This window comes from Leucopleurus acutus (assembly GCF_964270905.1).
Source record: "Leucopleurus acutus genome assembly, chromosome: 5".
Taxonomy (NCBI): domain Eukaryota; kingdom Metazoa; phylum Chordata; class Mammalia; order Artiodactyla; family Delphinidae; genus Leucopleurus; species Leucopleurus acutus.
Genome location: NC_139147.1, coordinates 49102508 through 49125962, shown reverse-complemented (window position 1 = coordinate 49125962; position 23455 = coordinate 49102508). Strand labels below are relative to the sequence as shown.

General features: G+C 37.9%; 1 protein-coding gene and 1 pseudogene across 16 annotated transcripts in view; one reads left to right on the top strand and one right to left on the bottom strand.

Annotated features, from left to right (window-relative positions):
- Window positions 1-23455, top strand: part of SENP7 (SUMO specific peptidase 7) — a 170879-nt gene that overhangs the window by 41430 nt on the left and 105994 nt on the right. For 13 of the 15 annotated variants that reach the window (XM_082839378.1, XM_082839373.1, XM_082839377.1 and 10 more), the window contains one exon: window positions 4868-4966. The exons of 1 other annotated variant lie outside the window; for it this stretch is intronic. In XM_082839378.1, coding sequence (XP_082695504.1) covers window positions 4868-4966 — 99 coding nt within the window. Of the gene's footprint in view, window positions 1-4867; window positions 4967-5089; window positions 5126-23455 lie in introns of those variants that run through there. One more of the 15 variants, XM_082839371.1, reaches the window with a different exon arrangement.
- LOC309962510 (large ribosomal subunit protein uL23-like) lies at window positions 17562-18052 on the bottom strand (annotated as a pseudogene). Its single transcript has one exon. The product of its transcript is annotated as a large ribosomal subunit protein uL23-like (transcript).

Genomic DNA, 23455 nt, shown 5'->3' with positions numbered 1-23455 from the left:
TTAACAGCTGATCTTTCAGCAGAAACTCTGCAAGCCAGAAGGGTGCGGCAGGACATATTTAAAGTAATGAAAGGGAAAAACCTACAACCAAGATTACTCTACCCAGCAAGGATCTCATTCAGATTTGATGGAGAAATTAAAACCTTTTCAGACAAGTAAAAGCTAAGAGAATTCACCAACACCAAGCCAGCTTTACAACAAATGCTAAAGGAACTTCTCTAGGCAGAAACACAAGAGAAGGAAAAGACCTACAAAAACAAACCCAAAACAATTAAGAAAGTGGTAAAAGGAACATAAATATTGATAACTACCTTAAATGTAAATGGACTAAATGCTCCAACCAAAAGACATAGATGGCTGAATGGATACAAAAACAAGAACTGCATGTATGTTTTCTACAAGACACCCACTTCAGACCTAGGGACACATACAGACTGAAAGTGAGGGGATGGAAAAAGATATTCCATGCAAATGGAAATCAACGGAAAGCTGGAGTAGCAATTCTCATGTCAGACAAAATAGACTTTAAAATAAAGACTATTACAAGAGACAAAGAAGGACACTACTTAATGATCAAGGTATCAATCCAAGAAGAAGATATAACAACTGTAAATATTTATGCACGCAACATAGGTGCACCTCAATACATAAGGCAAATGCTAACAGCCATAAAAGGGGAAATCAACAGTAACACAATCATAGTAGGGGACTTTAACACCCCACTTTCACTAATGGCCAGATCACCCAAAATGAAAATAAATAAGGAAACACAAGGTTTAAATGATACATTAAGCAAGATGGACTTAATTGATACTTATAGGACATTCCATCCCAAAACAACAGAGTACACTTTCTTCTCAAGTGCTCATGGAACATTCTCCAGGATAGATCATATCTTGGGTCACAAATCAAGCCTTGTTAAGTTTAAGAAAATTGAAATCATGTTAAGTATCTTTTTCAACCACAATGCTATGAGACTAGATATCAATTACAGGAAAAAATCTATAAAAAATACAAACTCATCGAAGCTAAACAATACACTACTGAATAACCAAGAGATCACTGAAGAAATCGAAGAGGAAATCAGAAAATACCTAGAAACAAATGACAACGAAAACACGACAACCCAAAACCTATGGGATGCAGAAAAAGCAGTTCTAAGAGCGAAGTTTATAGCAATACAATCCTACCTCAAGAAACAAGAAACATCTCAAATAAACAAGCTAACCTTACACCTAAAGCAATTGGAGAAAGAAGAACAGAAAAACTCCAAAGTTAGCAGAAGGAAAGAAATCGTAAAGATAAGATCCAAAATGAATGAAAAAGAAATGAAGGAAATGATAGCAAAGAATAATAAAACTAAAAGCTGATTCTTTGATAAGATGAACAAATTTGATAAACCATTAGCCAGACTCATCAAGCAAAACTGGGAGAAGACTCAAATCAATAGGATTAGAAATGGAAAAGGAGAACTAACAACTGACACTGTAGAAATACAAAGGATCGTGAGAGATTACTACAAGCAACCATATGCCAGTAAAATGCACAACCTGGAAGAAATGGACAAATTCTTAGAAAAGCACAACCTTCTGAGACTGAACCAGAAAGAAATAGAAAATATAAACAGACCAGTCACAAGCACTGAAATTGAAACCGTGATTAAAAATCTTCCAACAAACAAAAGCCCAGGACCAGATGGCTTCACAGGTGAGTTCTATCAAACATTTAGAGGAGAGCTAACACCTATCCTTCTAAAACTCTTCCAAAATATAGCAGAGAAACACCCCCAAACTCACCATCACCTTGATACCACAACCAGACAAGGTGTCACAAAAAAATCAAACTACAGGCCAATATCACTGATGAACATAGATGCAAAAATCCTCAACAAAATACTAGCAAACAGAATCCAACAGCTCATTAAAAGGATCATACACCATGATCAAGTGGGGTTTGTCCCAGGAATGCAAGGATTCTTCAATATATGCAAATCCATCAAGGTGATACACCATATTAACCAACTGAAGGATTAAAAACCTTATGATAAGCTCAATAGATGCAGAAAAAGCTTCCACAAAATTCAACACTGATTTATGATAAAAACCCTCCAGAAATTAGGCATAGAGGGAACCTACCTCAACATAATAAAGGCTATATATGACAAACCAACAGCCAACCTCATTTTCAATGGTGAAAAACTGAAACTATTTCCACCAAGATCAGGAAGGAGACAAGGTTGCCCACGCTCACCACTGTTATTCAACATAGTTTTGGAAGTTTCAGCCACAGCAGTCAGAAAAGAAAAAGAAATAAAAGGAATCCAAATCAGAAAAGAAGTAAAACTGTCACTGTTTGCAAATGAAATGATACTGTACATAGAGAGTCCTAAATATGCTACCAGAAAACTACTAGAGCTGATCCGTGAGTTTGGTGATGTAGCAGGATACAAAATTAATGCACAGAAATCTCTTGCATTCCTTTACACTAATGATGAAAAATCTGAAAGAGAAATTAAGGAAACACTCCCATTTACCATTGCAACAAAAAGAATAAAATACCTAGGAATATACCTACCTAAGGAGAAAAAAGATCTGTATGCAGAATACTATAAGACACTGATGAAAGAAATTAAAGATGATGTGAACAGATGGAGAGATACATCATGTTCTTGGACTGGAATAATCAACATTGTGAAAATGACTATACTACCCAAAGCAATTTACAGATTCAGTGCAATCCCTATCAAACTACCACTGGCATTTTTCACAGAACTAGAGCAAAAAATTTCACAATTTCTATTAAAACACAAAAGACTCCTAATAGCCAAAGGAATCTTGAGAAAGAAAAAAGGAGCTGGAGGAATCAGGCTCCCTGCCTTCAGAGTATACTACAGAGCTACAGTAATTAAGACAGTATGGTACTGGCAAAAAACAGAAATATAAATCAGTGGAACAGGATAGAAAGCCCAGAGATAAATCCACACACATATGGTCACCTTATCTTTGATAAAGGAGTCAAGAATATACAGTGGAGAAAAGTCAACTTCTTCAATAAGTGGTGCTGGGAAAACTGGACAGCTACATATAAAAGAATGAAATTAGAACACTCCCTAACACCATACACACAAATAAACTCAAAATTGATTAAAGACCTGAATGTAAGGCCAGACACTTTAAAACTCTTAGAGGAAAACATAGAACACTCTATGACATAAATCACAGCAAGATCCTTTTTGACCCACTGCCTAGTGTAATGGGAATAAAAACAAAAATAAACAAATGGGATCTAATGAAACTTAAAAGCTTTTGCACAGCAAAGGAAACCATAAGACGAAAGGACAGCCCTCATAATGGGAGAAAATATTTGCAAACGTAGCAACTGACAAAGGATTAATCTTCAGAATATACAAGCAGCCCATGCAGCTCAATAACAAAAAAACAAACAATGCAATCCAAAAATGGGCAGAAGAGCTAAATACACATTTCTCCTTAGAATGTGTACAGATGGTCAACAAACACATGAAAGGATGCTTAACATCACTAATTATTAGAGAAATGCAAATCTAAACTACTATGAGGTATCACCTCACACCAGTCAGAATGGCTATCATCAAAAAATCTACAAACAGTAAATGCTGGAGAGGGTGTGGAGAAAAGGGAACCCTCCTGCAATGTTGGTGGGAATGTAAATTGATACAGCCACTATGGAGAACAGTATGGAGGTTCCTTAAAAAACTAAAAATAGGGGCTTCCCTGGTGGCGCAGTGGTTGAGAGTCTGCCTGCCAATGCAGGGGACACGGGGTCGTGCCCCGGTCCGGGAAGATCCCACGTGCCACGGAGCGCCTGGGCCCGTGAGCCGTGGCCGCTGAGCCTGCGCGTCTGGAGCCTGTGCTCCGCAACGGGAGAGGCCACAACAGTGAGAGGCCCGCGTACCGCTAAAAAAAAAAAAAAAAAAAAAAAAGCAAAACTAAAAATAGAGCTACCGTATGACCCAGCAATCCCGCTGCTGGGCATATACCCTGAGAAAACCATAATTCAAAAAGAGTCATGTACCACAATGTTCATTGTAGCTCTATTTACAATAGCCAGGACATGGAAGAAACCTAAGTGTCCATCGACAGATGAATGGATAAAGAAGATGTGGCACATATATACAATAGAATAACACTTGGCCATAAAAAGAAACAAAACTGAGTTATTTGTAGTGAGGTGGATGGACCTAGAGTCTGTCATAGAGAGTGAAGTATGTCAGAAAGAGAGAAACAAATACCGTATGCTAACACACATATATAGAAAGTTTAAAAGAAGAAGGTTCTGAAGAACCTAGGGGCAGGACAGGAAAAAAGACACAGACGTAGAGAATGGATTTGGGGACACAGGGAGGGGGAAGCGTAAGCTGGGACGAAGTGAGAGAGTGGCATTGACATATATACACTACCAAATGTAAAATAGACAGCTAGTCAGAAGCAACCGCATAGCACAGGGAGACCAGCTCGGTGCTTTGTGACCACCTAGAGGGGTGGGATAGGGAGCGTGGGAGGGAGACACAAGAGGGAGGGGATATGGGGATATATGTATATGTATAGCTGATTCTCTTTGTTTTATAGCAGAAACTAACACAAGAATGTAAAGCAAATATCCTGCAATAAGGATGTTAAAAAAAAAGTTATTGTGATACTTCATTTATCTACTTTTTTACTGAATGAGAGAGGCTTTTTATAGAATTATATTCGACTACCTATAAAGTAAGCACTGAATTTAAAACTAATACCAAAATATTAATGCAAGTAATATAATGGTTTTGTTAGCTCATTCAGCTCTTATTTATATTTCAGTTAAACTGGTTATTTTCTCATTCTGGTTTCAGATAAAAAAGATGTTAAATGCAAAACCAGAGGATGTTTGTGTTAAGTCACCATTGTCCAAACTCAGAAGCTCAGAACGCTGGGATCTTTCTTTGCAGGGGGTAAATAAAAACTATTTCCTTTTAAGTATGTGGTGTTACTTGGTATGTTTAAAATAATTTAATAAAGCTGAATTTTAATTTTCTTATATGTCCTTTTTTTTGTTTTCTAATTGCAGGTTTTAAGTTTATTTCTGGCAAATGTTGAAGTGATGCTTTGAGGTTAGGGTCTTTTTCAATTTAAATCTAAGAACATCTTATTATGCATGGTTGTTTCCTTCATGAATTTAAATCTCATTATTGTAATATATATGATATTTAAAATTTATGAGAATATTAAGCTTATTAGAATCCTTTGCTCTTTTTCTCTGTTTTGTAAGTTTGAGAGGGTACATCTTAAAGGGTGACACAACTATATGTGTGTGTATATATATTTTTTTAAAATATTTATTTTTTATTGGGGTACGGTTGCTTTACATTGTTGTGCTAGCTCCTGCTGCACAGCAGAGTGAACCAGTCATATGTATACACATATCCCCTCCCTTTTGGATTTCCTCCCATCCAGGTCACCACAGAGCACCGAGTAGAGTTCCCTGTGCTATGCAGCAGGTCCTCACTAGTTATCTATTTCATACGCAGTGGCGTATGAAATAGATTGACCCAGATGTCAATCTCAATCTCCCAATTCATCCCAGCCCGACACAACTATATCTTAAAAGGTATCCTGATTATGAATCTGGAGTAATTTTATTACTATTAAGTATTACTATAGAGTTCTCACGAATAAAGCTTAAGATAGCACTTTATAAGTTTTTTTTTTTTTTTCTTGACGGGCACAACTCATGGCCAAGGTTTTAAAAATAGAATTTTTCTAAGATTTTCTAATTCTCCATTTGAGGATATACGTATTAGTCTACTAGGGCTAACATAACGAAAGACCACAGGTCAGATGGCTTAAACAACAGAAAGTTATTTTCTCACAGGTCTGGAGGCTGGAAGTCCAAAATCAAGGTGCTGGCAGGGTTCATTTCACTAAGGCCTCTCTCCTTGGCTTACAGATGGCTATCTTCTTGCTTTGTCCTCATATGGCCTCTTTTCTGTGCACCCACATCCCTGGAGTTTCTTCCTCTTCTTATAAGGACACTAGTCTTATAGGATTAGGGTCCCACCCGTATGACCTCATTTAAACTTCATTACCTATGTAAAGGCCCTATCTCCACATACAGTCATATTAAAGGTTAGGATGTCAACACATGAATTTTGGCAGAGACAGTTCAGATCACAACAGGAGAATTTTAGGATAACAGACTTTAAGTCACCTTGAATGTATGTGTTTTTATGTTACAGACAAGAAAAATTAACCATTTACTATAACTTGTTCTCAGAGGAAAGATTTGTTGTTAGTATTAGTTGCTTTAACGTTTATATATTTATTTATTTTGGCCGTACTGCATGGCTTGCAGGATCTTAGTTCCCTGAATAGGGATTGATCCCATGCCCTCAGTAGTGAAAACATGGAGTCCTAACCACTAGACCACCAAGGAATTCCCTAACATTATTTAAAAATTTAATAATTAAATAATGCATTTGCTTTTTATACAGGGTACAAAAAAGGGAAATAACAAATGGGACTATTTCTTAAATGCAGTCACTGCTGACAGTTTTTTTTCATTCCTTTCAAGGAAAAGAAAGCATATTGCCCCCATATGACTCTGTATTATTTTTTGATCATTGCTTAAGAGGGATCATGAAATACATAGTAATATTAGTAATATTGTTAATTTTTTCTTCTATTTTAACACATTTAGATCTCTTTTATTTATTTTTTATTGGCTTTGCAATACTCCCAAAATATACTATATACAATAATTTATTCACTTAGTGCACTGATATTAGACAATTTGGTTGTTTCTAGAGTTTTACTGACAGAAACAATATTGCAAGACCTTCATTTTTTGTAAACAGGGAACTATTTTTGAGTGGGATTACTGGGTCTAAGGAAGTTTGTATATTAAATTTTAATGAATATTGCAAAATTGTCTCACAGAAGATTTGCACCAATTTATATTGCCACCAGTGAGAGCTCCCATATTTCTACAGGTTTACTATTACTGGATATTATCAGGCAGTAAAATTGTTGCCAGTAGAAGAAAAAAATACATTATTTTTTTTAAGCTTTTTTAAAAAAAATATTTATTTATTTATTTTTGGTTGCATTGGGTCTTAGTTTTGGGGATCTTTCGTTGTGGTCCGTGGGCTCTCTGGTTGTGGCACGTGGCTCAGTAGTTGCAGTGCATAGGCTGACTTGCCCCGTGGCATGTGGGATCTTAGTTCCTGGACCAGGGATTGAACCTGCTTTCCCTGCATTGGAAGGCAGATTCTTAACCACTGGACCACCAGGGAAGTCCCCAACATACATTATTTTAAGAAAATTTTATCTCTGCATTTATATATTTTACTTTATGTTTTAGAATACTGAATGGAGTAAAAATAAGATATATATATATCATTTTAAATACACACACACACACACACACACACACACACAGTCTCTTGGAAGTAGATGGATGCTTTTTGTTGGGTTTGTTTTCTTAAGGGGTGTCTTACTAAATGTGTTTCTTCCTTTACCCTTGGGTCATATAATCTTCCTTTAGTATTTGGCCTTCAAGAGGCAGATGTGGATCACCAGAGAGCTCTTTTTTAAGAAATAAATTTATTTATTTTTGGCTGTGTTGGGTCTTCATTGCTACGCGCGGGCTTTCTCCAGTTGCGGTGAGTGGGGGCTACTCTTCGTTGCGGTGCGTGTGCTTCTCACTGCAGTGGCTTCTCGTTGCGGAGCACAGGCTCTAGGCATGTGGGCTTCAGTAGTTGTGGCTTGAGGGCTCAGTAGTTGTGGTTTGTGGGCTCTAGAGCGCACAGTAGTTGTTGCACATGGACTTAGTAGTTGCTCTGTGACATGTGGGACCTTCCCGAACCAGGCTCGAACCCATGTCCCCTGCATTGGCAGTCATATTGTTAACCACTGTGCCACCAGGGAAGTCCCCAGAGAGCTCTTTAGGTATTAAGTCTCTATGTTATATAATCTACCGTCTTCTCTTTCCTTAACTCCTTTTCATTTCAGCAGTCTCCTTTTCCTGAGAAATAATGGCTTATTTTCTCCTATTTCTCTCTACCCACTGAGTGAAACAAGGCCTCCTCAGAGACATATTTTCTTTTCCTATGACCAGTTTCCCACTCTAGTTGCACGTGTTCCTTAGGATAGTGATACTTAACTTTTGGGAAATCTACATCATGTTTGAGATTTGAAGTGGCAAATGTGTCAGCTTTACCTTGCTCCCATGTTGCTTTAGACTTAACGGTATTTGTTAAGTGTGCTTCATAGTTTGTAGGGTTTGAGGCAGTACCAAAATCTTGCTTTGTTGTTTCTCCCACACGCTGTAGGTTTCAATGAAATAAAAAGGGATAAATACCACTCTCCATAATCTTCAGATTATGCTATCTTCAGCAGAATTTTAACTTGTTTATTTTTGATATTAACTGAGATGCAATTATATAAAGCAGGCTGCACAGATCTTAGGTATATAATTGGATGAGCTTTGACTAATGTAACATATGCAACCAATATCTCAGTGAAATAGAGCATTGTCGTGAGCCTTGAAAGTTCCCTTATGCCCCTTACCATTGTATCTTCTCTTTGCCCGCTGTCCCTATTCCCACCCTGTTCCTGACAACCAATTTTCTGATTTCTATATCAGTAAGATAGTTTTGCCTATTCATATAGTGTATACTCTTTTGTGTTTGCCTTCTTTTGCTTAGTAAAACGTTGTTGAAACTCATTCCTGTTTTCTGTCTATCAGCAGTTGCTGTGAGCGGGGGGGAGGGGTACTCATTGTTGTGGTGCGTGGGCTTCTCCTCATGGTGGCTTCTCTTGTTGCAGACTCTAGGCACGTGGGCTTCAGTAGTTGTGGCATGTGGGCTCAGTAGTTGTGGCTTGTGGGCTCTAGAGTGCAGGCTCAGTAGTTGTGGTGCCCGGACCAGGCTCGAACCCATGACCCCTGCATTGGCAGGAAGATTCTTAACCACTGTGCCACCAGGAAAGCCCAGTTTGTTTCTTTTTACTGCTAAGTAATATTCTGTTATATGAGTATAACACAATTTATTAATCTAATTCTTCTGTTGATGGACTTTTGGGATTGTTTTTAATTGGTTTTAATTTGCTTTGCCCTGGTGACTAATGGTGTTAAAATATTTTCATATGTTGATTAGCTGTTGTATATTTTCTTTTTTTGTGAAGTGTCTGTTCAAATTTTTTGCCCGTTTAAAAATATATTTTATTGGCAATTAATTTACATATAATTAAATTAATCCATTTTAAGTGTTCTCTGAATTTTGACAAAGGTATACATTTTTGCAGCCACCACCATTATAAAGGGGTGTGTGTGTGTGTGTGTGTGTGTGTGTGTGTGTGTGTATTTGTATTTATTTATCGTTTTTTTTGTTGGTGTACAGTCCTATGAGTTACAAGATCTGTATAGACTCATATGACTATCATCACAGTGAAGATACCGTACAGTTCTATCACTCCAAAAAATTCCCTGGTGCTGTCCCCTTTGTAGTTACTCCCTATCCCTATCCCTAACCCATGGTAACGTTGTTTTCTCTACCTGTAGTTCTGTATTTTCCAGAATGTCACATGAATGCAATCATGGAGTATGTAATTTTTTAATGTTTTGAGAGTGGCTTTTTCATGTAGTATAATGCCATTGAGATTCATCAATGTTGTATATATCAATAGTTTGTTTAACCATTCCCACATTAACCACCGAAGGACATATGGGTTGTATCCAGTTTTTGGCAGTTAGGAATAAAGATGCTATACATATTTGTATACAGGTCTTTTTTGTGAGCAGAAGTTTTTAAATTTCTCTAGGGAAAATACCTAGGAGTGGGATTCCTGAATCATATGTAAGTGTATGTTTAACTGCCAAACTGATTTCCAGAATACCATTTTACATTCCCACCAGCAATGTATGGGACTTCTGGATGCTCTGTAACTTTACCAATACTTGGTGCTGTCAGTTTGCTTATTTTTTAAAATAATAGACTATTTTTTAGAGTTGTTTCAGGTTTACCAAAAAATTGAAGGGATAGTACAAACAGTACCCATATATTCATTCTGCCCTTCCCTATGCTCACACACAGTTTCCTTATTATTAACATCTTGCATTAATGTGGTACATTTGTTACAATTGGTGAGCCAAATACTGATACATTTTTTTAATATTGAGATGTAATTGACATGTAACACTGTATTAGTTTTAGGTGTACAACATGATGATATTTATTTATTTATTTATTTTGGGGATCGAGCCATTTTATCTAGGGGCTTTGGAGGAAGGTTGAAAGGCTGGGAGGACAGTGAGATCTGATGTCCTTCTCCCAGCCGGGAGCTCCCCAGCTTCACCATCTCTGAAAGCCATAATGATTGATACATATTTAAATTGCAAAATTATTGCCACAGTAAGTTTAGTTAACATACATTACCATACATAGTTACAGTTTTTTTTTCTTATGATGAGACTTTTAAGATCTACTCTCTTAGCAGGTTTCAAATGTATAGTATAGTTTTGTTAACTAATCCGCCATGCTGTACATTATGTCCCCAGGACTTATAACTGGAAATTTGTACCTTTTGGCCACCTTCATTCATTTCCTCCAGCTCTCAACCCCTGCCTCTGGCAACCACAAATCTGTTCTCTGTATCAATGCATTAAGATTCAAAAAAAATTCCACATGTAAGTGAGATCGTACAGTATTTGTTTTTCTCTGTTTGACTTATTTCACGTAGTATAATGCCCTGACAGTCTACCCATGTTATTGCTAATGGCAAGATTTCCTTCTTTTTTTATGGTTGAATAACATTCCATTAAAGTGTGTGTGTGTGTATATATGTGTATGTATATATATATGTACACATACCACATTTTGTTTATCCATTCATCCATTGATGGACACTTAGATTGTTTACACATCCTGGCTATTGTAAATAATATTGCAGTGAACATGGAGTTGTCGATAATTTTTTTTTCAGGTAGTGATTTTGTTTTCTAAGGAAAAATACCCAGAAGTGGAAATGGAATTGCTGAGTCATGTGGTTTTTAAAAATTTTTTTGAGGAACCTCCATAGTATTTTCCATAGTGTCTCTACCAGTTTACATTCCTGCAAGCAGTGCACAAGGGTTCCATTTTCTCCTCATCCTTTTTTTTCTTTTTAAATATTTATTTGGTTGTGTCAGGTCTTAGTTGTGGCACGCGGGATCTTCTATTGCAGCACATGGGCTTCTCTATAGTTGTGGCGCATGGGCTCTAGAGCACGCGGGCTCAGTAGTTGCAGCACGTGGGCTCTCTTGTGGCACGCGGGCTCCAGAGCCTGTTTGCTCATTAGTTGCGGTGCACAGGCTTAGCTGTCCTGCAGCATGTAGGATCTTAGCTCCCTGACCAGGGATTGAACCTGCGTCCCCTGCATTGGAAGGTGGATTCTTTTTTTTAAATAAATTTATAAATTTATAAATTTATATATTTATTTATTTATGGCTGCGTTGGGTCTTCATTGCTGTGTGCGGGCTTTTTTCTCTAGTTGCGGCTAGTGGGGGCTACTCGTTGTTGCAGTGGGCAGGTTTCTCATTGTGGTGGCTTCTATTGTTGCGGAGCATGGGCTCTAGGCACCCGGGCTGCAGTAGTTGTGGCTCTTGGGCTCTAGAGTGCAGAGTCAGTAGTTGTGGCGCACGGGCTTAGTTGCTCTGCGGCATGTGGGATCTTCCTGGACCAGTGATTGAATCCGTGTCCCCTGCATTAGCAGGCGGATTCTTAACCACTGCGCAACCAGGGAAGTCCCAGAAGGTGGATTCTTAACCACTGGACCACCAGGGAAGTCCCTCTCCTCATCCTTGCATCCTCTTTTTATGTCTTGTCTTTTTGATAATGGCCATTCTACCAGGTGTGAGGAGGTAGTTCATTGTGGTTTTGATTTGCATTTCCATGGTGTTTAGTGATGTTGAGCCCCTTTTCATGTACCTGTTGGCCATATGTATGTCTTCTTTGGAAAAATTTCTATTCAGATCTGTCGATTTTTAAATTAGATCTTTTGTTTTTGCTATTGAGTTGTATGAGTTCTTTATATATTTTGGATGTTAGCCTCCTATCAGTTATATGTTTCAGAAATAATTTCTCCAATTCTGTAGATTGGTTTTTCATATTGTTGATGGTTTCCTTTGCTATGCAGACATTTTTAGGTTGATGTAGTCTCACTTGTTTATTTTGTTTTCATTGCCTTTGCCTAGGTGTCAAATCCAAAAAATCATTGTTAAGACACTGATATCAAGGAACTTACCCTTTATGTTATCTTTTAGGAGTTCTATAGTTTCAGGTTTTATGTTCAAGTCAGTCAGTCCATTTTGAATTGATTTTTGTGTATGGTGTAAGATAGTCATCCTGTTTCATTCTTTTGCATATGGTTGTTCAGTTTTCCCAGCATAATTTATTGAAGAGACTGTCTTTTCCCAACTGTATATTCTAGTGTTATTTATCATAAATTAATTGACCATATATGTGTAGATTTATTTCTGGGCTCTCTCGTCTGTTCAGTTGATCTATTTTTGTGTTTTAATGGCAGTACCATACTGTTTTGATTACTATAGCCTTGTAATGTAGTTTGAAATCAGGACGTGTGGTGTCTTCAGCTTTGTTCTTCTTAAGATTGGCTATTCAGGGTCTTTGGCTATTCAGGGTCTTTTGTGGTTCCAAACAAATTTTAAGATTGTTTTTTCTATTTCTGTGAAAAATACTGTTGGAATGTTGATAGGGATTGCATGAATCTGTAAGTTGCTTTGGGTAGTACGGCCATTTTATCATTATTAATTCTTCCTGTCCATGAGTATGGCATATGTTGCCATTTATTTGTATCTCTTCAATTTCTTTCATCAGTGTCTTACAGTTTTCAGTGTATGGGTTGTTTATTCCTAGATATTTTATTCTTTTTACTGCAGTTGTAAATGGGACTGTTTTCTTAATTTCTCTTTCAGGTAGTTTACTGTAAGTGTGTAGAAATGCAATTGTTTTTTTGTATGTTGATTTTGTATCCTGCAACTGTACTGAATTCGTTGATTAGTTGTAACAGTTTTTTTGGTGTGATCTTTAGGGTTTTCTATGTATGATATCTTGTCATCTGCCAATAGAGACAGTTTTACTTTTTTTCGAATTTGGATACTTTTAATTTATTTTTCTTGCCTAATTGCTCTGGCTAGGACTTCTAGTACTCTGTTGAATAAAAGTGGTGAGTGTGGCCATCTTTGTTTTGTTCCTGATCTTAGAGGAAAAGCTTTCAGCTTTTTACTTTTGAGTATGACATGAGATGTGGGCCTGTTATACGTGTCCTGTCATACATAATTGAGGTACATTCCCTCTATACCTGCCTTGTTGAGAGTTTTTATGGTGAATGGATGTTGAATTTTGCCAAATGCTTTTTCTGCATCTATTGATATGATGATATGATTTCATCATTCATTTGATGAATGTGATGTATCACATAGATTGATTTGTGGATGTTGAAGCATTTTTGCATACCTGGAATAAATCTGACTTGTTCATGATGTGTGAACCTTTTAATGTATTGTTGAATTTAGTTTGCTAATATTTTGTTGAGGATTTTTGCATCTGTGTTCATCAAGGATATTGGCCTGTAATTCTTTTGTAGTGTCCTTGTCTGGTTTTGGTATTAGGGTAATGATGGCCTCATAAAATGAGTTTGGGAGTGTTTCCTCCTCCTCTGTTTTTTGGAGGAGTTTGAGAAGGATTAGTAATAATTCTTCTCTAAATGTTTGGTAGGCTTCACCAGGGACTCCATCTGGTCCTGGACTTTTGTTTGTTGGGAGGTTTTTGATTACTGATTCAGTCTTGTTATTAGTAATTGTTCTGTTCATATTTTCTCTTTCTTCATGATTCAGTCTTAGTAGATTATGTTTCTAGAAATTTATTCATTTCTTATAGGTTGTCTAATTTGTTGGCATATAATTCATAGTAGTCTCTTATGATCTTTTATAGTTCTGTGATCAGTAGTAATATCTCCTCTCTAATTTTTGATGTTTTTGTTTTGTGAGTTCTCTCTCCTTTTTGCTTGTTGTGCCTAGCTAAAGGCCATTTTGGGGTTATCTTTTCAAAAAACAGCTTAGTTTCATTGATCTTTCCTATTATCGCTTCACTCTCTAGTCACTTATTTCCACTCTGATTTATACTTTCATATGTTTTCTTGTAACTAATTAGTTCCTTTTTTGGCTTAAGGAAAACCCTTCAACATTTCATGTGTGGCAGGTCTAGTGGTGCTTCTCTGGAACTTTACCTTTTGCTTGTCTGGAGCTCTTTATCTCTCCTTCAGTCCTGGAGGACAACTTTGCTGGGTAGAGTGTCCTTGGTTGGCAGTTTTTTCTTCTTTCAGCACTTTGAATATATTGAGACACTCCCTTCTGGCCTGTAAAGTTTCTGCTGAAATATCTGCTGATAGTTTTATGGGGGTTCCCTTGTATATAAGAAGTTGTTTTTTCTCTTGTTACTTTTTAGATTGTCTCCTCGTCTTTAACGTTTTACAATTATAATGTGCCTTGGTGTGGCTCTACTATAGATGCATCTAGTTTGGAACTCTCTGGGCTTCCTGACTGTGGATGTTGGTTTCGTTCTGCAGGTTAGGGAAATTTTCAACCAGTATTTCTTTTCCTTTTTTTCTTTTTTTTTTTTAAAGAGTTTTATTAGCAACTAATCAAGATGCTTTTTTTTTTTTTTTTTGCGGTACGCAGGCCTCTCCCATTGCGGAGCACAGGCTTCGGACGCGCGGGCTCAGCGACTGTGGCTCACGGGCCTAGCTGCTCCGTGGCATGTGGGATCTTCCCGGACCGGGGCACGAACCCGTGTCCCCTGCATCAGCAGGCGGACTCTCAACCACTGCGCCACCAGGGAAGCCCTCAACCAGTATTTCTTTAAATAAGTTTTCTACCCCCCCTTCTCTTTTTGGTACTCCTATTATGTGAATATTGTTCTCCTTTATGTTGTCTTATAAGTCCCTTAGTATATGCTCACTCTTTTTATTCTTTTTTTGATCCTTTGATTGGATGAATTCTACTGCCCTGTCTTCGAGTTCACTGATCCTTTCTTTCACGTCATCTAGTTTACTGTTGATCTCTCTATTGAATTTTTCAGTTCAATTATTAATATTCTTCAGTTCTGTGATTTGGTACTTTCTTATATTTTCTTTCTTTTTGTTGAAATTTTCATTTTGTTTACGCATTGGTCTTTTGACTTTGGTGAGCATCTTTATGACTAATTTTTTGAACTATTTATCAGGTAGATCACTTATTTCCAGTCAGTAAGGTGTTTTTTTCTGAGGTTTTATCTTGTTCTTTCATTTGTAATATATTTTTCTGCTTTATTTTCCTTCATTCTCTGGTTAGTTTCCATGTATTAGATAAAACAGCCACCTCTCTCAGTCTTGAAAGATGGATCTTATATAGGACCTGAACCTTATCCTTTAATCCTGTCCTAACTCTTGGTTGTTTCTTAGACCTCTGTGATTGTCCAAGCAGTCTTCTTTGTTTATAGTGGCTTCCAGTAGTTGAGTGTGACAAGACCTGTCCGTATCCCAAGGGGGAGGGTCTTAGCACCTAGATGCAGGCTGATTGGAAGCCAGGCCCCCAGGCAGCAGCTTTTAAAGTACACAGCTAGGGACTTCCCTGGTGGCGCAGTAGTTAAGAATCCGCCTGCCAATGCAGGGGACACAGGTTCGAGCCCTGGTCCGGGAGGATCCCACATGCCGTGGAGCAACTAGGCCTGTGCACCACAACTCCTGAGCCTGCACTCTAGAGCCTGCGAGCCACAACTACTGAGCCCATGCTCCGCAACAAAGAGAAGCCACTGCAGTGAGAAGCCCATGCACTGCAACAAGGAGAAGCCCCTGCTCGCTGCAACTAGAGAAAAAAGCCCGTGTGCAGCAACAAAGACCCAACGCAGCCCAAAAAAAAAAAAAAAAAAAAGTACACAGCTATACCTCTTTCAGAGTAAGACTGGCAGACAGGTGTTTCTGTTTGTTTGCTCTGTGCTGTAACCTGGGGGGATAGCTGGTTAAAAACTGTTCTGCTCTTAGGTTTAGTCCTGTGGGACCTACGAGCACATGCCCCATTGGTCACCAGAGCCAGGTGATTAAGGGGTATCCCCTGGGCAGCAGCTGCAAAAAGTGGTGTGCCAGTCTTGTGCATAAGCTCCTTTTTGGGAGATAAGGGCAAGCTGGAGGCAGAGGGAGAGCTCAGAGATGGTGCCTACCTGCCTCTGTGGTCTCTGGAGAGTGTTGCAGTGGGACCTGGGATGCGTATTAAATTAGAAGCCTGCCCTTCATACTGCAGATTTTGAGATAAACAAATAGGCCTCTTTTATAGAAAGACTGGGTGCATTTTAGTCTGCTGCCTCTATTCTGGGTCCTGGAGGGTTAGCCATGGTGAGTCCATGTGAGCCTTTCAAGAACTGTGTCTTAGTATGCCAAAGCCTTATGGGTCTTATATTTAGATGCAAGTTCTGTTGCCTTTTAAAGCTAAATGTTTTGGGGGCCTATCTCCTTGGTGATAATCTTAAAAGTTGGGGTGCTAAATGTGGGGTGCAAACCCATTGCTCCTTAGGAAAAGGCTGGGAGTTGTGAGTTCCTTTCTGGCTGTGTTCTGATCTGCTCGGGATGGTGTTTATGGAGAGATTATGTCTCAGCCTCTCCTACCAGTTTTTTTTTTTTTTTCCCCTTTTGCGGTACGCGGGCCTCTCACTGCCGTGGCCTCTCCTGTCGCGGAGCACAGGCTCCAGACGCGCAGGTTCAGCGGCCATGGCTCATGGGCCTAGCCTCTCCGCGGCATGTGGGATCCTCCTGGACCGAGGCACGAACCCATGTCCCCTGCATCGGCAGGCGGACTCTCAACCACTGCACAACCAGGGAAGCCCTCTCCTACCAGTTTTGATGTGGGTTTTTTCTCATTTGTGTGATAAGAGTTGCTCAGCTAGTTTCTGGATTTCTTTCAGAGGGAGTTGTTCTGTATGTAGCTGTAGATTTGGTGTGTCCATGGGAGGAAGTGAATTCAGGACACTACCTACATCATCATTGTGAACTGGAACACCTCTGTTATATTATTGACTGAAGTCAGTAGTTTATATTAGGGTTCACTTTTTGTATAGTATATTCTATGTGTTTTGAGAAATGTATGATGACATGTATCCACTATTACAGTGTAATTCAGAATAATTTCACTGTTCTAAAAATTTCTTGGGCTTCCCTGGTGGCGCAGTGGTTGAGAGTCCGCCTGCCGATGCAGGGGACACGGGTTCGTGCCCCAGTCCGGGAAGATCCCACATGCCGCGGAGTGGCTGGGCCCGTGAGCCATGGCTGCCGAGCCTGCGCGTCCGGAGCCTGTGCTCTGCAACGGGAGAGGCCACAACAGTGAGAGGCCCACGTCCCGCAAAAAAAAAAAAAAAAAAAAAAAAAAAAAAATTTCTTGTGCTCCACTGATCTTTTTAATATCTCTATAGTTTTTTTATTTACAGTGAAAACTTTTATATTTTGAATTAGCTAGCTGGACTCAGTTTAGACGATCCCAATTCTGTTGGCTACTCCAACGCATCATAGTCAGGAGCCAGTAGAACATATGCCTTCTTCTTTCCATCAGGCCATGTCAATGTCAGAGCTTCTTCACAGCCTGTTTAATTTGGTGTTTGTTGGCCTTGCCATCCACAATGAACACCAGTGTGTTGTTGTTTTCTGTTTTCTTCATGGCTGACTTGGTGGTGAGGGAGAACTTGATGATGGCATAGTGGTCAAACTTGTTTCTTCTAGGGGTGCTCTTCTGAGGATATTTGTGTTGCCTCTTGAGCTGCAGTGTTTTGGGCCGTTGGAAGGTGGGTGACATCCAGATCTTCTTTTTTTGTGGCTGTGGATGCCTTTCAACAGTACTTTCTTGGCCTTCAAAGCTTTTGCTTTTGCTTTGGCTTTGGGAGGTGCAGGAGCTTCTTTCTTTGCCTTTGGCGCCATCTGCGTGAAAAGCTCCATAGTTTTAAAAATTTATTTATTTATTTATTTTTGGCTGTGTTGGGTCTTCGTTGCTGCGCTCGGGCTTTCTTTTAGCTGCGGCGAGCGGGGGCTACTCTTCATTATGGTGCGCGGGCTTCTCATTGTGGTGGCTTCTCTTGTGAGTATGGGCTCTAGGTGCACGGGCTTCAGTAGTTGTGGCTCACAGGCTCAGTAGTTGTGGCTCGTGGGCTGTAGAGCACAGGCTCAGTAGTTGTGGCGCATGGGCTTAGTTGCTTTGCGGCACGTGGGATCTTCCCGGACCCAGGCTTGAACCTGTGTCCCCTGCATTGGCAGGTGGATTCTTAATGACTGTGCCATCAGGGAAGTCCCCATATATATTTTTTTAAATCATATTGTCATATACTTGGAATCATACAGCCTTTTCAGATTGGCTTCTTTCACTTAGCTGTATGCTTTTATGTTTATCAAAGTGTCTTTTTGTGGCTTGATAGCTTGGTTCTTTAAAAAAAATTTTTTTTTTTTAGAAAGACTATTTTTTAGAGTAACTTTAGGTTCACAACAAAATTGAGCAGAAAATACAGACAAGTCCCATATATCCCCTGCCCCTACACATGCACAGACTCCCCCAATGTCATTTGTGTTTATTGCTGAATGATACTCCATTATGTGGGTGTACCACAGTTTCTTTATCATCTATTGAAAGACATCTTGGTTACTTTAAAGTTTTCACAATTATAAATAAAGCTGCACTAAACATTAATGTGCAGATTTTTGTGTGGACAGAAGTTTCCAGCTTATTTGGGTAAATACTAAGGAGTGTAGTTGCTAGATTGTTTGTTAAGAGTATGTTTAGTTTTGTTAGAAATTGCCAAAGCGTCTTCCAAAATGGTTGTACCATTTTGCATTTCCACCAGCAACTAATGAGATTTCCTGTTATTCCACATCCTGGCCAACATTTGGGGTAGTCAGTGTTTTGGGTTTTAGCCATTCTAATAGGTATGTAGTAGTATCTCTTTGTTTTACCTTGTAATTCCCTGATGACATGTTTTGGTGAGCTTCTTTTCATATGCATATTTGTCATCTGTGTATCTTCTTTGGTGAACTGTGTGTTCCCATTTTTGACTCATTTTTTGTTTTTGGCTGTGCTGCATGGCTTGTGGGATCTTAGTTCCCCAACCAGGGATTGAACCTGGGCCCACAGCGGTGAAAGCATCGAGTCCTAACCAGTGGATCACCAGGGAATTCCCTCATTTTTTAAATTGTTTGTTTTCTTGTTTTTTAGTTTTAAGCGTTATTGTATATTTTGGGTACTAGTCCTTTATCACATATGTGTTTTGCAAAGAGTTTTTTCTAGTCTGTATCTTAACTTTTCATTCTTTTAACAGTATCTTTCACAGAGCAGTTTTAATTTTAATGAAGCCCAAATTTCAATTTTTCCTTCATGGATTGTGCTTTAGGTATTATATCTAAGGAGTAATTGTTCAACTGAAGGTCACCTAGATTATCTCTTGTGTTATCTTTTAGGAATTTTATAGTTTTGCAATTTACATTTAGATCTGTGATCCATTTTCAGTTAATTTTTGTGAAAGGTATAAGATTTGTGTCTCTGTTTATTTCTTCATACACGAGTGGCCAGTTCTTTTAGTGTCATTTGTTGAAGATTAGCCTTTCTCCATTGAATTGCCATTGTTCCTTTGTTAGAAATTAATTGATTACATTGTGTGGATCCTTTTCTCAGCTGTCTATTCTGTTCTATTGATCTATTTGTCTGTTTTTTTGTCCATACCATGCTGTCTTGGTTACTGTAGCTTTATAGTAAGTCTTTAAGGTGGGAGTATCAGTTCTCTGAGCTTGTTCTTTAATATTGTATTGGCTATTCTGGGTCTTTCATCTTTCTATTTAAAATTTCAAATCAGTCTGTCGAAATCCACAAAATAACTTGCTGTGATACTGATTGGAATTGTGGTGATCTGTAGATCAAGTTGGGAAGAACTGACATCTTGACAGTATTGAGTCTTCCTATTCATGTTCATGGAATATCTATTTATTTAGATCTTTGATATCTTTCATTGGAGTTTTATAGTTCTTTTCATATAGATTTTACACATTTTTAAAGATTTGTACATAAGTATTTAATTTTTTCAGTGCTAATGTAAGTGGTATTGTGTTTTTAATTTCAAATTCTAATAGTTCTTTACCTTCATGTGAGAAAGCAATTAATTTTTGTATATTCATCTTGTCCTGCACTGTTGCTATAATTGCTTATTAGTTCAAGGAAGTTTTTTCTTTTTTCTTTTTTTTCAAATTCATCTCTGGGATTTCCTACATAGACAATTATGTCATCTCAAATAAAGGTTTTATTTATTTCTTCCCAATCTGTATCCCTTTTATTTCCTTTTCTTGTCTCATTGCATTATCTAGGACTTCCTGTATGAGGTTGAATAGGAGTGATGAGAGGGAGCATTCTTGCTTGTTCTCAATCTTAGCGTCAAAGCATATGGTTTCTCACCATTAAGTATGATGTTGGCTGTAGGTTTGTTGTAGATATTCTTAATCAAATTAAAAATATTCCCCTCTATTCCTAGTTTTCTGAGAGTTAAAAAAAATCATAAATGGCTTTTGGGTTTTGTCAGATGCTTTTTCCACATCTATTGATATGACCATTTCATATTTCTTTTTTGGCTTGTTGACATTAATGGATTTTTCAAATGCCTAACCATCATTGCTTATTTGAAATAAGTCTCACTTGTTTATGATATATGATTCTTTTTATACTTTGTTGGATTTGATTCTGTTGAGAATATTTGCACCTATGTTCATAAGAGATATTGTGTAGTTTTCTTTTTTTGTAATGTATTTTTCTGGTTTTGGTATTAAGGCTGGCCTCGGGACTTCCCTGGTGGTCTGGTGGTTAAGAATCTACCTTCCAGTGCAGGGGACGTGGTTTTGATCCCTGGTCAGGGAACTAGATCCCGCATGCCGTGGGGCAAGTAAGCCCGTGCGCTGCAACTACTGAGCCCGTGCGCTCTAGAACCAGTGTGCCACAACTAGAGAGCCCACGCACCACAACTACTGAGCCTGCACACTCTGGAGCCCGAGCGCCACAACTAGAGAGAAGCCTGTGTGCTGTAACGAAGAACCCGTGCGCTGCAACCAAGGATTCCACGTGCCAACAACAAAGATCCTGCATGCTGCAACTAAGACCTGATGCAGCCAAATAAATAAATAAATAAACAAAAGGAAAAATAGAAAGGCTGGCCTCATAGAATGAGTTTGGAAGTGTTCCTCTACTTCTATTTTGTGAGAGAAATTACAGAGAATTTGTATAATTGATTCCTTAAATGTTTGGTAGAATTCACTGATGAACCAAACTGGGCCTAGTCCTTTCTGTTTTGGAAGGTATTAAATATTGATTCAATTGATTCAATATCTTTAATAGATATGGGCCTATTCAGATTACATAAGTTTTGATCAATTGTATCTTTCAAGGTATTCGTCCGTTTTCATCTAAGTTTTCACATTTGTGGGCATTGAGTTGTTCATAGCATTTCTGTATTATTTCTATATAATGTCCATTGGACCAGTACTGATTGCCCCTCTTTCATTTTTGATATTAGTAATCTGTCTCTTCTGTTTTTTTTCTTAGTTAACCTGGGTAGAGGTTATCAATTTTATTGATTTTTTTCAAAGAACCAACCTTTGATTTGGTTGATTTTCTCTGTTGATTTCTTGTTTTCAATTTCATTAATTTTTTTTCAATTTCATTGATTTCTGCTCTTTTATTTATTTATTTCTTTTCTTCTGCTTACTTTGGAATAAATTTGCCCTTCTTTTTTTAATTTCCAAAGCTGGAAGTTTGCATTATTGATTTTAGAATTGTCTCCTTTTTTAATACATGCATTCAATGCTATAAATTTCCCTCTAAGCATGTGCGCTTGAGAAGAATGTGTATTCTTCTGTTTTAGATGAAGTATTCTATAAATGTTAATTAGATTTAGTTGACTGATGGTGTTTTTCAGTTCAATTATTTCATTACTGATTTCCTTACTGATTTTCTGCCTGCTGGATCTGTTTCTGATGGAGGGATGTTGAAGTAGATATGTCTATTTGTCCTTGTATCAATATTTCTATCAGTTTTTGCCTTATGTATTTTGGTGTTGGGCATATATACATTAAGGATTATTATGTTTTTTTGGCAAATTGACCCCTCTATCATTATGTAATATTTCTCTTTATCCCTGTATCCCCAAATTTGATACTGTTTTTTCCTCTGAAATCTCAGTCTGAAATTAATATAGCTACTCTGTCTTTTGATCTCTTAGAATGGTGTATCTTTCTTCATCCCTTTACTTTTAATCTGTTTGTGTCTTTATATTTAAAGTGAGTTTATTGTATACAATGTAGAGTAGGGTCTTTTTTCTTTTTTAAATCGTAGATTGATTTGATTTTCAAATATTAAACCACCGTTCTGTCCTAGAATAAGCCCTAATTAGTCATACTGTATTATTCTTTTTATATATTGCTGGTTTTGATCTGCTGATTTTTGTTGAGTATTTTTGTCTGTACTTATCAGGGATATTGGTCTTTAGTTTTCTTGTACTCTCATTATATTGATTTGGTATCAGTATAATGTTTGCTTTATAGATTGAATTGGGAATTGTTTATTTCTAGTTAATGGAATAGGTTGTGTAGAATTCACTTATTTTCTTCTTAAATGTTCATTTGAATGTCTGTGAAAACTCTAGGAAATCCCTGCTAGAATGAGAACTTCAAAATTAGGTAACTAAATGATTTGATCCTGTAGGGTAGGGGGTTAGTGGAAGGGGAGGGTGGCAGATGTGTTTATAAAAGGGTAGCAGAAAGGATCTTTACGACACAACTGTTCTATATCTTGAGTTTGGTTGTAGTCACAGAGATGAGCACATGTGATAAAATCGCCTAGGACTAAATGCACGCATACAAACACACACACACAAGTATGTGCATGTAAAACAGGTGAAATCTTAATAAGGTCATGGATTGTTTCAATGTCACTTTCCTGGTGATGATATTGCTGTGCAGTTATGCAAGGTGTTACCATCAGGGAAAACTTGTTGAAGAGAATACAGGATTCCCCAGATAGCCTCTCTCCCCGCACCTCACCAATTTATCCAGCTGTTCAGTAGATGTTGGTTACCAAATAATTTCAGCTTATGTTTTCTGATAAGTGTTTTCACTGTTGACATTACATGTTGCTAATTTGGAAATTAGATGAAGAGTCAATAGAATTGAAATTCTGATATAAAAGTTAAATCCTGACCAATAATCTCAATTGGTTGGAAAGTCATCATCCATCTTTATTACAGTAGGCTGTGACATGGATAAGTAGTTGCAAGCAAAGCTGATATTTTCTTCAGGTTGCAGATTTGGTTCATTTTTAGTATGTAAGGAAGTACTCAGTTGAGACTGTG